The sequence below is a fragment of the Meleagris gallopavo genome, chromosome 5 (assembly GCF_905368555.1).
Source record: "Meleagris gallopavo chromosome 5, MGAL_WU_HG_1.1, whole genome shotgun sequence".
NCBI classification, from domain to species: Eukaryota; Metazoa; Chordata; class Aves; order Galliformes; family Phasianidae; genus Meleagris; species Meleagris gallopavo.
In genome coordinates, this window is record NC_139408.1 from 7,380,355 (window position 1) to 7,399,675 (window position 19,321).

Consider the following 19,321-nt stretch of genomic DNA (forward strand, 5'->3'; position numbering starts at 1 on the left):
CTACTACCTTACTTCATTTTAAGGCAAGATCAGATTCACTCACATACTATTCATTATCTTCCAGCACAAGCCTCAATTAGGCAGCAGAGATTTCACCACCTACCATACATATAAAATGTGATATCACTGTCAAATTCTGCTGGGGTGCCAGTGGTAAGGATGAAATGCTTTAGCAGAATGTTAGGTCTGTCTGCCTAGCATCGATGTGTGCTACAGCTGGCTATAGCTGCTGTCTGTCTTCAGCTCTAGAGCACATGTAAAACTTTAGTTTAAGACTAGAATTTAAATCAGTGGGCTGTTCCAAACACCCTGTATCCAGTTGTATAACAGAAAATGGGGGAAAAAAAAAAGCAAAAACAAAGCCCCAAACCAGAGAGAAAGGCTGGAGAGAGAAGAGGACAGGAAACTCAGAGGGAAGACACAAAGGGGAAAGTCAAATGTTCACTCTTTCTCCCTGGAGCCCTTTATTTTCCTATCAAAGACTAGAATATGTGACACAAAACAGTTCAGCTCAAGGTAAGTATAGGAAACAGCTACATGCTGATCCAGGTGTTTACTAGGGTGAAAACTTAAAAAGATTAAGGGGCTTTATTTTCCAACACTGTTGATAACCTGCTTTCTGCAACACATATACATTGTGTTAATCATTTCTATGTAGATACTCCTAAGTTCATTTAAAATACAATAGAACAGGCATGGTATAGCACTAATATAGTGAGTTAGTAGTATAGTAGTAGTATAGTAGTAGTATAGTGAGCACTAATATAGAAGAGAATTTCGTAATCAAAAGCAGTAGCTCAGATTTTGTCCTAAGCAACCCAAAAATATCAATATATAAGCTGTACATCTTAAACAAATGCAGTAGATCTGGATCTACCACTTCCTCAGCATTCATGCATTTACCTGCCACTTTCAAGAAACCAAGTTAGTAACAGAAAACTTAATGTGGTATGCAGATGGATTTAAGAGCAGAAATAAGGTATTTCCCTTAAAAGAAAGTTTAAATTGGAGGCTGAGCAGAAGGAAAGAGAGCAGAGAGTACTGCATGTGTTCTCCCTTTCCCTTACCTCTTACTGAAGAAGCTCCTACCATAAATACCAGGTTTCAGCTTTTGTTTAGCATAAGGAATTCCAGATAGCAACTACTAACTCTCAGCTGTCAACTACTGGGAACAGCACAGAAAACAAACAACTTACAGTCAACATTCCACTTAATGCTTCTTGGCGGGAGCTTAAGTGTTTCATTGATCTTCTCAAGCACTGTCTGTAGCTTCTGTTTCTGAGCTATTTCAGACTGAGTAACTTCAGCAACATTCAGCTTCTCACTTTCAAGTTTCTCTAAAGTGAAGAAAAAAGAGCCAGTAAACTCCACATTGCATGCAGCCAGAGAAATGTTCAACAGGTATCAGACTTCCAATTTTAAAAATTATTTGCTTTTGTGTACAGAACCACTCTCCTCTGCCTTTCTGAACTTGTAAAGATAACCACACTACAGGCTAATAAGAATTTGTTGCAAATCCCATCAGATTGAGAGGTAAGACCTGTTACTTCAATTGCTATTGGATAGAGAATAATCTGCATGTAACTGGCTTGTACAGCAGACCAGCACACCTAGGAGAGATAGACACCAACTTCAAGATTAGTTTCATCAGTGAAAACCTCATGGCTTCTCCCTCAGATTCAAGAGATTTAAAAATTTTCCTGGCCCAGATGCGATAGAAGTGAAGTGGCACCATATTCACTGAGATGAAAGATGCACCCAATAAATGTGAGCAAGTATTTCTGGAGGCATGAAAGAAACAAAAACATTGGGCAATTTATTTCTGTGAAATCACAGCCCTTTGCATGTGATTTGCAGTAGATTTTAAATTATTTTATGACTTGGTTTGTAAATAACCAGTACAGATTGCTTGGCTTATATTAACTCAACATAGTTTGCTTTAAACAGATTTAAGCAAGATGAATTTAAGTCTGGATAAAAGTCTGGTGTGAACTGGATCTACACAGGAGTGTGTAATGGTTTAGATAGATCAACTGAAAACTAGTATCTCCATTAAACTACTGAAAGTGTGAGCATGAAATTAAATGAAGACAGATGTGCAATGAGGAAATGCATAACTCATTTATATACAGAGAAGAAAAAATGTATAGGATGTTTGCCCTGTCTCAGGAGGACCAGCACACTGCTCCATGGATTTAACAGAGACATAGGAAGAGAAACAACCTCCATTATTATTGCTATAAAAGATAACACTAATGTTCTGTAAAACTGCCAGGAACCTCACAACCATTAATTATGAAGTGAAGAAAATTCAGCAATAAAAGCTTCCTTATAACAACATCAGAGACAGAATGCTTGATCACCTATCAATTTTCTTTTGCAAAAGAATATGTTATCAAGTTTGGTAAAAGCTGGTCTTGCTCTCAGCTGAAGTCAATTGCATATCTTTCCAAATAAAGCGAGTCTACCAGCTTATGAGTTCTGCCTGAAAAGTTGCTATCTCCATGAGTTTCTCATGCCTCCACAGGAATCAGTCCGAGCATAGCCTCACAAAATCAGAATCTTAGAACAGACTTGATCCAGAAGGAACCAAAGATAATGGAAAAGATTCCACTGAAATCAATAAATGTCTGATCACTGTACACATATTTAGACCCAGGCTGTATCTGATTTGCATTTTTTCGGGTTTGAGTGAAGTCACTGGAGGCCTGCCCATAAGAATCAAGTTGCTCAATCTGGGTCATATCCATTCCACCACAATATATTCAATAGTTTAACCATTCAAAGAAGGGAATAGTCTGTGTACTCTTTATTAGAAGTGCTCACATAATGTTTCAGGATTCATTTAAGATACTGAAAAGAAATTTACTGGAGATTTTACGAGCTGTAATAACTAAGAAAGTGGCTTCCAAGCCAACAGTTAAAAAAGACATGCCAGCTCTGTATTAGCAGTTTTTTTTCTCTATCTGTTTCTCAGCTGAAGTTCAGTTTGCAGTCCACCGGGTATCATTACTTCAATAATGTTAAGAGCCAGACATCAAATCAGAAAGAAATTCCAGCTTTCCAGAGGAACTCCAAGTTGTGACTAAACTACAGTATGGAACCAGCCCAGATTAAAAACATCCACCATTGTACTGAAAATACCTTTGCCTTTAAACTAACTTTCCACTTCTAACACTCTTAAGTTTGTACAGCACATATGCAGATAATAAATTCAATTGGAGTGAATTCTGCTGCCAAGACAAGAAACTCAGCACCCTCTAGCACCCCAGGTACACTTTATGCTGTTCTCATCAACTACAGAGCACCATACATTGCACTGTAGCTATGAGGACCGTGCATACAGGCTATTGCTCAAGGGTCTCATAATACAATGCTATTTTTATATCACTTAGTGGCATAAATGTAAGATGACACCAAGGCTCCCAAGTAGGAACAAGTGAACCACTTACTGAGTGACCCAACACATGTACATAAATTTTTTCTTACCAAATAATTTCTGCAGTACTTGTCCATCGTACAGGTCTTCAGCCAAGTCTTTCACAATAATCCTCTCTCCTACCAACACATCATTAATCCAGTCTATTAATACCTATATGGGAAGCACAAATTTGGGCAGAATTACACACTATTCATTTGCAATTTAAAACATATGTCATTTTGTACAATGTTGAAAATACCGAGCAGAAAGAATACCAAAGCTGCAATGCTTGAATTTCAAGTACAGTCAGTCTGAAATACTATCAGATGAAAGCAGGAAGGATTCAGGAAGCGCATGTCTAAGGTGACTGAGTTAATGCACCACAAGGTCTGGACAAACAGACAACTGATATATTGCTTTCTGAAGTGAAGTCATCATTTGATTTCAGTAGTACCTTAACATTTTTGTCGTGAATTAAAAGGTGTTGAAGTTGACTCTAATGAATCTTCCTGATGAAATTCTTATCCTAAGAATCACAAAGACTATGAGGGAAGTCAGTATGATTTTACACTGAGAGGGTGGGATAGTACCAAGAATCGGGACTCATGAGTTTAATCCAAATTGTTAATCTCTGTGTCACACCCATAGCAAAAATTAACCTGTCTGGTTCATGTATGCATGCACCATGTGGTTTCGCTTAATAAATATATAAACAGAGCTCTGAAGCTTTCAAATGAAAGATACAGGGATAGCATTAAAAATAGTTTCATTTTCTTGAAAGTGTTTGCATGCTTTTCATTACCTTCATTAGTTCTTGTAATTTTGGGTCATTTCTTGAATTTGGATCGACCATTGTTCGGACTTCATTTTCCTCTGGAAGATTTAAAAGAAAGACACCAAAAACAATTACAGGCATGACACTTTATTTTACATTAAGCTTTTATATTGAGATGTAAAATCGTTGTGAATTACCTAGCATAGTGTCCTCAGGGTCTAGTTCAAATGGAATCGGACTGAGAGGCAAGTTAATGGCATTCATTCCTTCTTCCTGTAATTCAGATACTAGGAAATAAAAAAAGAAGAGCTTGGTCAAATTCAATTCAATTTTACTTGCTATTTCACTCTTGCTAAAAGTAGTATTAATTGTATTAATTTCCTTCTGAGAACATGAGTCTATTAGATAAGCCACTGGGTGTAATTACAGCAATAAAGTATAGCTAACAAAAAAGGGAAGCCAACAAAACTTTATTCATTTGAGCAGCATGGCTAATGGTAGTGGAATCAATGTAATTTCCTCAAAGCTTTTTCAGGATAAGGCCTGTTGTCCTCAAATTTTAAGAGGCACACTCACATTTTAATGGTCCCAACACTTTAAAACTAATGAACCATTTCACCCAAGGAAATGATCACTGCTGTCAGCTATGTCACCCTTGCTCTGGAGATGCTTCAAGTTTAGCTTCTTTAGAATAGCCAGGTCTGGCCATATATCCACACAGGAACTGCCAGACCAACTAACTGTTTAGGACTGAAGGTACAGTGGCAGCATGGTGTTCCAGGACACAGCTCCTTCCGTTGCTCAGGTCAGAGACCAGCTGGAGCAGGCTGCGGGATGCTTCTGGCCTGTGTCCTTAGGCTTTGTTTTGCAGAAACCACAGCAGCAGGATGCAGGGGGAAGATAATGAACCCTCAGTAGTACTACCTTGAATGTGGAGTCCGGACATTGGTTGGAAAAGAAGCTGGACATGGTAATGACAAAGTAAATAAAAAACTTGTATTTTCCACAACTGTCAGAAATAACAGAGGATCCAAAAAACCCATCTCATAAATAAATGGCTTAGAAGTTGGTGTGAACACAAGAATTTTTTTTTTTTTGACTACAGGGCAATTTACTCGGCACCTGGCGTAATGGCTGCAGATGGAAGTAGCCTGTCTCCAAGAGATAAGAGGATCTTAGCTGAAGAACTGGCAGAACTCATTGAAAGCTCTTAACCTAGGTATGAAGGGAGAAGGGAACAAAATGAGGGCTGTTGAGGTTGACTGGGTCGTCCGAGGGCTCATACCGAACTTGATGGGCAAATACAGTGGAGTACAAAGGGATGGAATAGGGCAGGGGGATGCTGAGGATGGAACCTAGATCCTCTATAAAGGTGGTGAGACGGAAAACCCAGCTGAAGTGCAATTATATTAATGCACACAGCCTGGGAAATAAGCAGGACGAGCTGGAAACCGTGATGTGCTTGGAATGTTATGATCTTGTTGCTATCATGGAAACATGGTGGGGTGACTTCCATAACTGGAATACCACCATTGAGGGGTATCAGCTCTTTAGAAGGGATAGGCGAGTTAGGAAGGGTGGGGGAGTTGCCCTCTATGTCAAAGAGTGGATAGACTGTGAGGAGCTCCCTCTGAGAAACAGTCAGGAACAGATTGAAAGCTTGTGGGTTAGAATTAGGGACGGGACTAACAAAGGCCAGCTAGTGATAGGTGTGGCATCGTGCTCACGGACTCTCACCCTGATGGGGGACTTCAACCATCCAGATATCTGTTGGAAAAACCACACGGTGAGCTGCAAGAAGTACAGGAGGCTCCTGGAATGCATTGATGATAACTTTCTGGTCCAGGTATTGGACAGACTGATCAGAGGTGAAGCGGTGCTGGACCTGCTGCTCACCAATGCGGAGGAGATCATTAAAGGTGTTAAGGTTGGAGGCAGGAGCACACCCTGGTCGAGTTCATGATCTCGAGGGATGTGGGCCTGGCAAAGTGTCAGGACCCTGAACTTTGGAAGAGCAAACTTTAATTCAATGTTTAGTTCAATGGACTGTTGGCCAATATCCTGTAGGATGCTGTCTTTAAAAACAAAGATGTTGAGGAGAGCTGGCTGCTCTTCAAGGATGCCTTCCTGAGGTGACAAGAGCTCTCCATCCCTCTGAATAAGAAAGCAGGCAGAGGAGGTAGGAAACCGGCATGGCTCAGCAAGGACCTGCTGGACAGCTGAGGGCAAAGAAAGGTACATACAAATTCTGCAAACAAGGCCATGTCACCTGGGAAGAACACAGGGATGCCATCTGGACTTGCAGACGTGGGATCAGGAAAGCCAAAGCGCAGGCGGAACTGAACTTGGTGAGGGATGTGAAAAACAATAGAAAGACATTTTACAGGTACATTGGCCAGAAGAGACGGGCCAAAGCGAGTGTACCTCCTTTGGTATATGTAAAAAAAGAACTGGCTTCAACAGATGAAGAGAAGGCTGAGGTACTGAATGAGTTCTTTGCCTTGGTCTTCACTTGCGGCCAGGATTCTAGCACTTCTCACATCCCTGAGCCCTGCATCCCTAAACCTCTAGGTGGGGTCCGGGGTGGTAAATCCCCCCCCACTATGAGAGCAGAGCAAGTCTGAGACTGCTTCATGAGATTGAATGTCTATGTCTATGGGGCCGGATGGTGTGCATCTCAGGGTTCTGAAGGAACTGGCTCAGGTGGTTGCCAAGCCACCCTCCATCATATTTGAAAAGTCATGGCTGTGAGGTGAGGTCCCGGATGACTGGAGGAAGGATCACGTCACTGCCATTTACAAGAAAGGGAGCAAGGAGGACCCCAGGAACTACAGGCTGGTGAGTCTCACCTCTGTACCTGGGAAGACCATGGAACAAATCCTCCTGGACAATATGCTTGATCACATGAGGGATAAGCGTGTGATCCGAGACAGCTAGCACAGCTTCACCAGGGGAAGATCATGCTTAATCAATCTGGTGGCCTTCTATGATGGAGTGACAACATTGGTGGACAAGGGAAAGACAACTGATGTCATTTACCCGGACTTGAGCAAGGCCTTTGACATAGTCCCCCACCACATCCTTATCTCCAAATTGGAGGGATGTGGATTTGATGGGTGGATCGCTCGATGGATAAGAAACTGGTTGAAAGGCTACAGACAGAGGGTGGTCATCGATGGCTCTATGTCCAGGTGGAGGCCAGTAACGAGCGGTGTCCCCCAGGAGACCACTCTTTACATCTTTATCAATTACATTGGTGATGGAATCAAGTGCACCCTCAGCAAGTTTGCTGATGACACCAAACTGAGTGGCGCAGTTGACACGGTGGAAGGAAGGGATGCCATGCAGAGGGACCTCAACAGACTTGAAAGGTGGGCCCAGGTGAACCTAATGAGGTTCAACACAGCAAAGGGCATGCCTTCAGAACAGAAGATAATAAATACAAACAATCCAGAACAGTAATCCTACAGCTATGGAGAATACAGAGCATCATATAAGGAGGGTGCCCACTTTAGTGATTGGACAAGTTTGCATCTGCTTTGTAATCAAGGACTCAGAACAATTTGATTTACCAAACCAGGAAAGAGGCTCATTGTCTTCTGAATGACACAGAACTCATGTTCCTTCAAACATTCCTTTTCCAGGGTACTGCTACTCAAAAGAAATGGTTGCTAGCCCACCTGTCTCAGTCTGAGGTTAAAGTGCAGTAAATTTAGCATCCTACGTAAGTACTGGAGATGTGGGTGTCAGCAGCACACTGCCTGACACGAAATAAAACACAAGACTAATCTGCAGCTGCATGATCATCATCTAACATTTACCACCTGAAGCTGGCAAGCCTTTCTCCACTTATTTTGAAAATGAGAAAAAAAAAAAAAAAAGGTTTGAAGAAAACACAGGAGTAGAACGCAATGACAGACATCCTATGTTTTGTCCCTGGCCCAATTACTGCCCCATTTGCTAGCTTTTGGAAAATGGATTTACCTCTCTAACATAACATCTTGTGTGCAATAAGTACAGCTAAATTTCACATGAACATTGAGATAATTAGTTGGTATGATCACAGTACTTAAAACTTTCCAACTTTTCTAAGCTCTTCGAAATGTTTTTGCTCTGCCAGATGAAATGCCTATGCACATTTCAAGAGTCTGTGTAGCTACCTTCAGGCATCTGTGTAAGACTCATGGTGGGAATGGCTATTTGAATAGTATTCAAATATTCTAATTTTTTTTAATATTCTATTACTTGGAATAGAACAAAAAATAACTTTGAGAAGTTCACCATTTCAATATTAAAACAGTAAGTTCACACACTCACGCTGCCTGCGCACCTTTAAATTACTAACGTAAGCAACTGTAAAGAGTAATAAAATCACATTGACAATAACAGTCCCCTAGATTGTTGTACAGCCTTCAAAACTGAAGGCTGAGAGCAATGGACTAAATTCATCCCTTGTGTAACTCTGTAGAGTTCTGAGTTGAAGCAGGGATGAATTTGGGCTAGTATGTTCAATCTCAGGAACTGTTTACACTTACTGGCAATTTTTGGAACTGCTAGCACTCCTTGGAGAAAATCTTTGTTGCTTTTCTTAACCTCTTTGATTTTTTTTTTTTTTTTTCATTTTGGCTCCAAATTGTTACAGACATAAAAACAACAGTGCATAGAAAACGTCCGAGTGGAAATCCTTCTGTTCTGAAATATTTAGTTCATGAAGGACTTCCACACAAGGGTTCCTGGGCAGAAAGCTTTTTTTTCCACATTGAGTCCAACAGTGAGCACAGTAAATACAAGTCCTTGTAAGCCAGCTGGTTCCTGCCTCTTGTCCCCTGTGAGCAGAAAACACGAGGGAGTAACCCTTGCTCCAAGAGCACCTTTTTCATTTCCTTCCCAGTACTGAAAAGATTTACCACAGATGAAGAGCACAACTAAAAGGAGGATGTAAGAACATATGCACTATATCAAGTTGTACGTAATGGGAGAGAAAATGTATTAAGTAACACAACCACGCTTTCTAAGAATTTCCATGACAAACCACTATTACACACTTAGGTGCTTACAGAGGAACCACAAATATGTGACTGAGGTTACTAGTTTGCATACCACAGTTTCAACCTACTTTTCTGCTGCCCTTCATTAATTTGTTTTAATTACTCTTCCTGAAAACCACTTAATTTAGTAATTTGATACAAAGCACACAGGTCTGGGACGGTTTTTGCAGCAGCTGAAATTAACGTAAAATCACCTCATTTTCCATTATACTTTGAGGAGTGACTTAGAGTACATCAAGATCTCTCTGAGCCTTGCAGCATGAATGCCCAGAAGGGAGCAAGGATGCTGAGTGGAACCGAGAGGTGAATGTTCATTTAAAGCAAGGGATTACGCAAGGCCCAGAGAAATCTCTGTGGATTAGCAGTGTGTAAGTCTCCATTTTACCTCTGGATAAGAAATGGACGCTTTTCTCCTCGGACTTGCGATGAGGCTCCACGCGCCAAATTCACTGTGATGTAATCAAGCACAACTCCACTGCTATCAGCTGTCAACAGACTTCCTCGTGTCACACCAGCACCAAACTTGGCCCTTCAGCCAGGGAGCCTATGAGCTTTTATCAACAGCAACTACGGCAGCTATTTTAAGTTCTTACTGTTTTAGATGCTCTAGGATTACAAGGTCATAAACCTATGCTATCAAATCTAACATGGGTTCTTTTAGCCAGACGCTGCCCTTTGATGCATGTTTCCAACTGCCATTGAAACCCTTGGAAGCTGAGCACATCTGAAAATGGAGTACTGCCCACATGGTTTAAATTGGCTTAATTCCTCTAGTACATGCAGCCTGTTGCTCCATGCTGTATTTATTAGAGTTTCATTTGGTTTTTTTACTCCTTTATTTTGTGTGCTGAAGGCTTTTTGCTGCCCTGCTTAGTATTCACGGCTTAATGTTATCCTGATTTGAATAAAACACATCTTATTATTTAACTGAGCTCCAAAATGTCACATTGCCCAATGCACACTGTGGTTTACATGTACTTCAGCATATCTGCCCAAAGAATCATAAAATAAATACGGCAATTTAAATGTTAAATGGTCTCTCCTACCAGTGCTTCAGACATATCTTTCCAGATAATTGATTCCGTACTTGTAAACCTAGGTTGCTCCAGGGCTACAGCAGGAAGGGATTGATTCTGGAAGTTTGCGATTACCTAGAGTCGAACACTAATGCTGCAGGAGCACAGTGACATAATACTTCTAAACTCAATCTTAAAAAAAAAAGGGGAGGGGAGATTTAAATATATACAGCTACGTAACTATATATATGTGTGTGTGTGTGTGTGTGTGTATACACACTCACGTTTTTGCAGTTTTTTAATTGCTTTTTTTTTTTAAATACAAAAGATGTCCATTCAATATCTTCTCTGCCATTCTTAAAGAGCTTTATTTTTTTGAAGCTGAAGCTTGTTGACATTCATATGACTCCAGGAGTATAGGCTTCAAATAACAAGTCAGACTACCTCATATTGTAAACTACGATGGCAGACAGTGGGTTTATACACACTGTCTCTATCTTCAGCTACTTTTTCCTGGAACAAACACCACGTGGAAGGCCAGCTGCAGACATCATGTTGCCAGAGTAGCACTGGATATTTGTGTATATACTCACGTTCAAACATGCGCACACATGCTACATACATTTATGCAGCCAGAAATTATCATCCGTTTGGAAACATGCTGATTTCTAATAGGAAATGCCTTTGTGGCTCTTGTACAGACAGATATCTGCTCAGCTATGGTTCAGTCAAATTTAGATGAAACGGGTTTGGTTTCATATCCTCTTTCCTGGGTGCAAGTTTCTGATGAAGGCTCATGACCTTGATGCCTTGCCTTCATACCCACTTGTGGACAATGGGCAGCATTACCTCTACTGGCTTGAGAGCTGTGACACAGACCTGTGTAAATGGCCGCATCTGCACATGGGCCGATGCTGTTTATACTCACTCAGTAGCCCAGCACACTTCCTATTCCCTCTCAACATACTCCACTTTTATCCCCTGATTTAATTCCAGAAAAGTAATTCTGAGTTTGTATTGGCAAATGTGAGAAGAGATTCAACAAATTACCTAAGATGATCAAGAGAGAGAAAAACAGACAGGGAAACTCTTTTCAAAAACTCCATGTTTAAGCTTTTACAGAATGATTCTGTTTATTCAAGCAAACTTATGCAATTGCTTTCTGGGCTATCCAAAATGCTATTTTCTAACGCTCGTGTGTGTGCATCTTATAAGTCCACAAAGGGAAAAGAAAATATTAATCTAAAATGGTACTGCCTAATTTTCTTGCATACATAATTCATCCAATATGGATTTTGGCAGCTCAACTTTAACTCCAGAACAAAAGAAATCCACACAAAAGACAATAAATCTGCATTACACATGGTACTAAAATGATCCAATGGATTTATAGATGTTTACAAGTTTGCAGAGTGTGACACAGCGTCCACCAGAAATTCAATATTCACAGCACAAAACATCATAAACATATGTCTGCAACTACAAAGAGGCCTTTTTATGTTGGAATCATTGTTAAAATTGTCTTCAGAACATAAACCTTAAGTTGTAAATGCTACTCCCCATTTATTCTCCAAGACATAACAAATGAGGAAAGAAAAGCAGAGATATGTTTGTAATTGAAAATGTTTCTCAGGAAATGATCTGTGCAGGAACATCATTCTCATTCCATTAACTGCTGACTCCAAGCCAACCATTTGTAAAAGTAAATAAATATGCAAACTGGCTGACAACAATGTTACTGCCTTTAATGTTACTGCATTAGTACCCAGCCTCCAAAACAGAATACATTTTCTTGTCTCATTTCTCTATTAAACCAAATACAGCATATAGACAAAAAGAACAGCAGAAATGCTGTTCACAAAAAAAAAAAAAAAAAAAAAAAAAAAAGAGAGAGAAACACTATCGTTTAACTTACATGTATGCAATGCTGCCTCAGTCCCTACTTCACTCCACTTTTCTTTGTTCCAGTTAGGGAAAATACCTTCCATAGATCAATAGGCCTCTGGTCTAAGTGGGTAAAAAACTACTGATTAGGGAGCAAATGCAATCACCTATAAAATACACACCCTTTTCTGTACCATGTCACAAGGCTTCATGAAGCCTTACATGCTTATATACTTCATTTGGGATGAATGTTCTTTGCATTTTCCTGTCATTTCTAAGAGGTAACAAGTGGTATGGTGTCAAGCTAAAGCAGATGATAGTCATTCCATTAATTCCTTCAGCTCATCCTCTCAATATTGCTTTTAAAATATACAAGCAGGCACCTGCAGATGTTGTGTAAAGCCTCTTACCCTACAGAAGTGTTTTACATATGACTGAAGAAAATCTACCTAATGAAGAGTTCACATGAGTCTATTTTTCCCCCATGGAAGAACAAAGCACAAACATGAGAAATGCTGTGACTGTTCTGGGACCACAGCAGAATGCACTGTTCTCAATCTGATTCCTGCCTGAAAACTCTGAAGACTCATCTCAGATACACTGGTAGCAGCCTTGATTCCTGCAGGATGTTAATTGGTCTGCACCTGGTAACCCTTAGGACAAGATATTTCATTGAAACAAGTCCTTTGACACCTACAGCTTCCAATTAATCGAGATACTGCACATCTCAAAACTATGTGAAGTGCTCGAGGCAATACTGAGACAGAATGAAGAGCATCTGTCTACTCCTCACCCAGGGCAGAAATCGATATTTCTTGAGTTGTATGAAATCTGCAACATCCAAAAGAAAGTCAGAGACACCTCAGAACCAAGGTGAGGCAGTTGTACATTCTACAAATCCACCAGCTTGCTGCAGATTTCTCCAAAATATTGTGGAGAAGCTGATTTTAAAGGACTGACTTTTGCCTTGTGTTCTCTCAATCACCAACCAGCTAACAGTAGCTCTTCCAACATCAACAAGCAGCGCTCGTGTAGAAAAGACAAAACCAAAAATCTGTTCCAAGAAGTCTTTCCCAGCTCAACAACTTCTAGCTATTCCTAAGAGAAAACCTCAAAATAGTTCTTAGGAATGTAAGGGCACACTAGTAACTAGCTGAGGATTTCCTGAATTTCTTGCTCTTTTCTTCCTGTGTAGATAAGTCTTGTTTTTGAAGGAGAAAAAAATCAAGTGTCAGAACCATTACATCTCAACAATAAGGAGAATTGGTTAACATGCACACGCCACCACAATTTCCAAGCTGAAGCTCCTAGAGCTGGCCAAGCATTTATCCTAACTGCATTTTAGGAGATTACCAACCAGCTGTGCTGTGGTCACTACAACGGTTGTGGCATTCACCTAAAATGTAGTTGTACAAAAGTGTAAGATGATGATGTAAGGCAGGATTTGGAACAAACTGGAAACTGTATTTGGCTTAGGAAAGCACAGTTAGTTCTCTATTTGCTCAGAAAATCCATCAACTCTTACCAATCTAGGTTTAAGACCATATAGGACAATTAACTGGTTTAATATCTTGCCAACAGAAGAAAATAGCATTATTCCCATTGTACAAAGTAGAAAGCAATGTAATTGTAGATTAAGGGATGCATGTCTGCTTTCTAAAGACACAAACTGCACTTGTAGAATGGAAGGTAGGCACTTAGAAATACAGCCTTAAAACCTGTCTGCAATGATACAGAACGGACAATAACAGCTGTACCTCTCAATTCCCAAAGTTATGCTGTAAGCAGTGAGGCCCCTTCCTTTCAGCAGCGGTGATTTTCATGCAGCTTTGTGCCTTGCCCTTCAAGGGCACTTCCTGTACCTTCCTGCATGTTTCTGATCCTGCTCATTTCTTCACAGAACTCCAAAAGCTGCTCCCAAGTCTAAATGCCCCACCTCAAAAAAATTCCTTCTTGAGTTGCATTATCAGATTGATGTCATTTACATGTTTCTTATTGGGAAACAAATCACAAGCAACGTAAGCACCGGCACTCTAAGGGTAAACCCACAGCCTTGAAGTCCATATGCATTGCAATTAACTCCTTGCTACCATCAGATGTGGGAAACACCTCTGTGTAGCACTCCTACTTGTGAAATGCACTCTATGGGTTCCTGGCACTACCAGTTTATCAATTTCAGCATGAAAAACATCCATACCAGTAGTAGCTCTGATACAGTATTTTGCACTTCACAGGTGAACACAAAAAAACACAATCCAAGCATCCAAATAATCTTAAATGTATTTCCCTTTACAGCACTAACACATTTGGAATTGCCCAGAAATACTCTATAGCCTCCAGTTGTTGATGCCATAAAGGCTTTTATGGTACTAGTCCTATTTAAGAAGTGCTTAGTAGTACCAAATTTTCATTTTATTAAGCATGAATATTAAACTTGCCTAGTGCATCATACAGCCCATCTCAGACATGCTTTGGACTACAAAGGATAATTTTCCCTGGGTTGATATTCAGCTGATAAAAATCGCTATTTTCACACTGGATCAATTACTACCTAAGGACTGAATGTGCACTAAATTGAGTTTAGCAGAAACATATACTCACATGAAATACCATGAGGTGAAAAAGTTAATTAAAACTCACTCATACTGCAGAAATATTTTCAGGGAATAGCCTTTAGAATGAACAAACGACTGTATTTTCCTTCTGTACCTCCCTGGAAAGTGAAGCTGGACAAGAGCAGGGCGAAAAATCAACTCCCAGTCTTCTCATCAAAATACTACCAAACAAAAATAACTACCATTGACAAAAATACAAGGTCAGAAAGTAATATTCCTAAGCTACAGCAGAGACAAAGACAAGAAATAATTGAATGAGCCAGGTCTAATCGCCTACCTTTAGGGCAAAACGCTCCACAGCCCATCGTAGGTTTGCCAGGCCACCCTCATAGTGCATCCAAGGGAGAACTGCAGTCTCACAGGTGTTGGAAGCCCCTTGCTCTGCAGGCCCCTTTGCTGCTGCTGTATTGTCAGACCTGTTTTCTAACAGAATGGTCCAAGCACATCGCAACTCTCAGCTCAGAGCATCACTTCAGAACAAGTGGCTGACTGCCTATATAATTTAATATGATGCCACATGAGACTCATAGACCATCTGCAAAAGAAGCTAAATCTGCTTTGTGCAGCTTGGTGAGTTGCATTCTGAACGCCAAGTTGCAGCTTTGACTGTGTGCTTTTGTTATCTGACACATAACTGAACAAAACACTCAAACGGCACATCTAAAGCACGTTTTTACTCAATTGTCATCTCTGTTCAATTTAGAGCAGGGATGAGAAAAGTGACATACCCCTGGCTCACTTTTAAGCACTAGAAAGTGGTACCTTTCTAGTTTCCAACTGAACTTCATTTACCATACCAGGGGCAAGTATGGAGAACCAAAACAAATTTCTTATTCAGAGTTATTCAGCCATGTTACACAACAATCCCTCCCCAGGTTTCATTTCAGATGTGATCTCTTGCAAAAAAAGAGACACTGAGCCCTCATCAGAGTCCTGAAGTCAAACTTTTTACCAGCTCTGGACTCTCCGATATACAGCAGTTTGCAGTTACTGGGTCATTCTCACTGAAACCTCTCCCTGCCAACAGTCCTATTTGCTGCTGCACTACTTACAAGCTGTAATGGGGCTCCCAGCTCCGACTCCTGGACTGCTGAACAACAGCATTCAATTAAACGACAATATTGAGCTGCTTTACTAAGCTTTTCTTCATCTCTGAGTAGAATCCTAAGTGTCCTACAGATCTTTCAAGCAAGATTGCGACAATAAAGTAAACACAGCTCAGGAAAATCAAGTTCTACTTGGAATCATAAAGAAGGATGCTGAAGATATTTCTACGTGTTAAAAATATTCACAAAGTCTGAGGCAGCCACAATCTGCATCATATATTACACCTATTTCATAAGTGACTAATTATAAAGTGATGCTTTTTTCGCATCCACAAAAATAGCTGGGTTTTTTTTACAGAAATAGTAAATGAAAATTATCTGTTTTATGATGAGCATATTTATGTACCTAAAAGCTAAAAGATCGCATCCATGTGAACTGCTTTGATACGTATAGTTACAGCAGGGTAAGAAAGCTCTGAATTGGCTCAAGCAAAGCTGTCTTCTCAAAGGCATAACCTGGTGAAAAATTAATAGCAATGACTCTGAAATGTATGGTTTGGGGACAGGAACACCGAGGAAAGGAATTTCTAATTATACTCTCCACAATCCATTTTCACTTACCATAAACACAAACTCAAGCGGGACTTAATTTCTAACTCCCATAATCTAACATCAACAGCTGCAAGGAAATTATCATGCAGACAGTCTGCATCTCCCTATTCCCTCGGCAGCCATCACTGCTGGGATAAAGCAGCACATGGGTAGGGTGCTCCGGGCTGACCATCTCCCCCAACTGCTCCTAAGGGCTCGTTTCCAATCCCACCATTTTCAGCTCTGTAAAAAGAGAAGTGTAGCCAGGGAGGACTGAAATCTTTTCCAAGTGTCTTCAGCCATCAATACAGGAAACGATTCAAAGGCAACATGACACTGATAGCTTAATTTGTGAAAATGGATAAATACCATATCTGCCACATAGCACATTAACCCATGTAACAAATAAATACAGAAATAGCACTGCAATGCTTGGTTAAAAGGTTTTGGTTCACAGGGGAGAAAATTTAATTAAAACATGTAATGTCAATTACTGTCATTTGTAATTTTATTTTGCTTCCCTAGAAACAATACAGATGCAGGATTCTAAAGCTACCTGCATGTTTGATGCAAATGGGATAAAATTATCTAGGTTCTGAGAAAATCCAGATAGTAGGAAAAAAAAAGGCATTTTTACCGAACCTCATTCATGGATCTTCTTCAAAGCGTTGACTGTGTGAGGACTGGCTTGCCTCCAATATAGGCCAACAACCCAGACCTGAGACTTTTCGTAGAATCATAGAATGGCCTGGGTTGAAAAGGACCACAATGATCATTGAGTTTCAACCCCCCTGCTATGTGCAGGGTCGCCAACCAGCAGACCAGGCTGCCCAGAGCCACATCCAGCCTGGCCTTGAATGCCTCCTCCAGGGATGGGGCATCCACAACCTCCTTGGGCAACCTGTTCCAGTGCGTCACCACCCTCAAAGTGAAAAACTTCCACCTAATATCTAACCTAAATCTCCCCATCTCAGTTTAAGGCCATTTTTTTACTTGTGTTAGGTCATCAAAAAGGCTGGGAAGGAAGCAGCAGCTTCATTCTCAGCTCCTGTAAATGGGCACAGCCTTACTGAGGCCAACAGAAGAGCAAGGATTGATATCAGAAGAGAATTTGGCTTACTGTTGTTACTGATTGATTTTAACAGGAAAATTATAGGCCCAGTTCCTTAATGCTTCTGCCTCACTCACTCTGTTCTATGCAGAAGTGATAGAGACTTAGGAGTGATGTAGAAGACTCCCAGTATCTCACCACTGCAGTAATAAACATTGCCAAATGTTCCCAGTCCTTTTCTCCCTTGCTACATGCAATGCATTGCAGTGTCAGCATCCACTTCTGGTTTTATACAAACCACAATGCAGCACAGCAGTGCCATGCCCATATTATATTCTCTTGAGGTCAGGAAGCAGCACCAGGAAAGGATGAATGAAACCTCCTGTCAGTGAATCACATCAGATTTATTTCTACTTTGCAAACTGTGATCTGAGATGCCAGAAGGAGAAAATGTGCTGTAAAGACCTCCAAGCCTTTTTCTTTAAGTATCACCACTTCCAAATACAGCAACCACGCCATCTTTTGAAATCATGCCTTGCTCAGTAGTGTAATACTACAGTAAAATGGTGATTAGAATTACAGGAAAGAGCTAACAAAAGAAAGAAGAAAGCAATTAGATATTTTCTTACATCTCTACATGACAGACACAAATAGTGCCTCTCAAGTTCTCCCAGGCTATTTCAGGAGTATGCAGCACACAAAATGATATAGGTTCATTACAAAAAAATCTAAATCTAATCTGTCTGAATTTCAAATGCCAGGAATCACGTACACAAAGAATGAGAAGGCAGAACTCATGTTATACATAAGTAGAACACAAACGGGGAATCACATAAAATGCTCAGCTACCCAGAAATTATGGGTTGGATCTCTGGCAGTGTCAAACACTGTCACTGTATAAATGCAGTCTGGGAAAAGATGCCTCCAGACAGGCTTCCTGCCTTCCCCACTCCTCACAAGGATGACGTGTGGCTGGCATCTGGGATTTCAAGGGTGGCTCAGGGCATGAACGACACTATTTTGTCACTGAAGGTCTCAGGGGTCTGCTGCACTTTCTGAAATCCAATTGCCAAACTCACTGAAAAGCTCTTCACCTTCCACAGTCTACATAAGTGAGGATATCTATGACGTGAAACTTTCCCATCTTAAGCTGAGATTTCACTGCACTGAGGAAATTCCCAGCTGTTCCAGCAGCCTTGTTTTAAGGCCCCTCTGCATCACTTTCACAACCAGAACGAAGCCCTGTGAATCAACGCCAAGATACTGCCCAAGCAGTGCACTATTCACTTAGCAAAACTGAAATGCAAATATTTCATTGTGATTTTCCAAAGCACGTGCTATTGGCTAAAGGTCACCTTCCTGGACACCTTGATTTTAATCTTTATGCCAACATCAATGCTGACATCAACGTAACCTCCTCTCTCTTCCTCATTTACGAGAGCTTAAATCCAGAAGTGAATTACTCTCAAACAGGCTATGTAATGAAAGGGAGGGGAGACAAACATCACTGTTATATTTACAGCAATTATCAAACTGTCTCTCTCGCAAATAACACAGGTGAACACTGACAAATGTCATTCAAAAGGAGCAATTCTAACTAGACCTATCCGGCAACTGCAAAAAATTAATTGACAAAAATAAAATCCCATCACCTATATTATGACTGACAGGTGGCTTAAGAGATGCTGACAAGATCTGGGGGGCCCACAGCTCCCCCAGTGCATTACTGATCTTTGCAGCACACCTTCAAGGCACAAGTGTTACCAAGTGCAGGAAGGCAGCTTTTTTCTTAAATGCGTGGACGAAAGAGAATGATGTTATAGCTGTAAACATACACACTTCTTTACAGCTTATATCATAAACAGTACCTTTAC

The 19,321-nt window shown here is 40.5% G+C and overlaps 1 protein-coding gene across 4 annotated transcripts in view; it reads right to left on the reverse strand.

The window, feature by feature from the left end:
- The window catches only part of PARVA (parvin alpha), a 63,203-nt gene that overhangs the window by 20,718 nt on the left and 23,164 nt on the right, over positions 1–19,321 (reverse strand). For 3 of the 4 annotated variants that reach the window (XM_085224090.1, XM_085224091.1, XM_085224094.1), the window contains 4 exons: positions 4,394–4,483; positions 4,224–4,294; positions 3,490–3,592; positions 1,197–1,337 (listed from right to left, as the gene is read on the reverse strand). In XM_085224090.1, the coding sequence (XP_085080216.1) occupies positions 1,197–1,337; positions 3,490–3,592; positions 4,224–4,294; positions 4,394–4,483 (405 nt within the window). Of the gene's footprint in view, positions 1–1,196; positions 1,338–3,489; positions 3,593–4,223; positions 4,295–4,393; positions 4,484–15,036; positions 15,080–19,321 lie in introns of those variants that run through there. The other variant, XM_085224093.1, reaches the window with a different exon arrangement.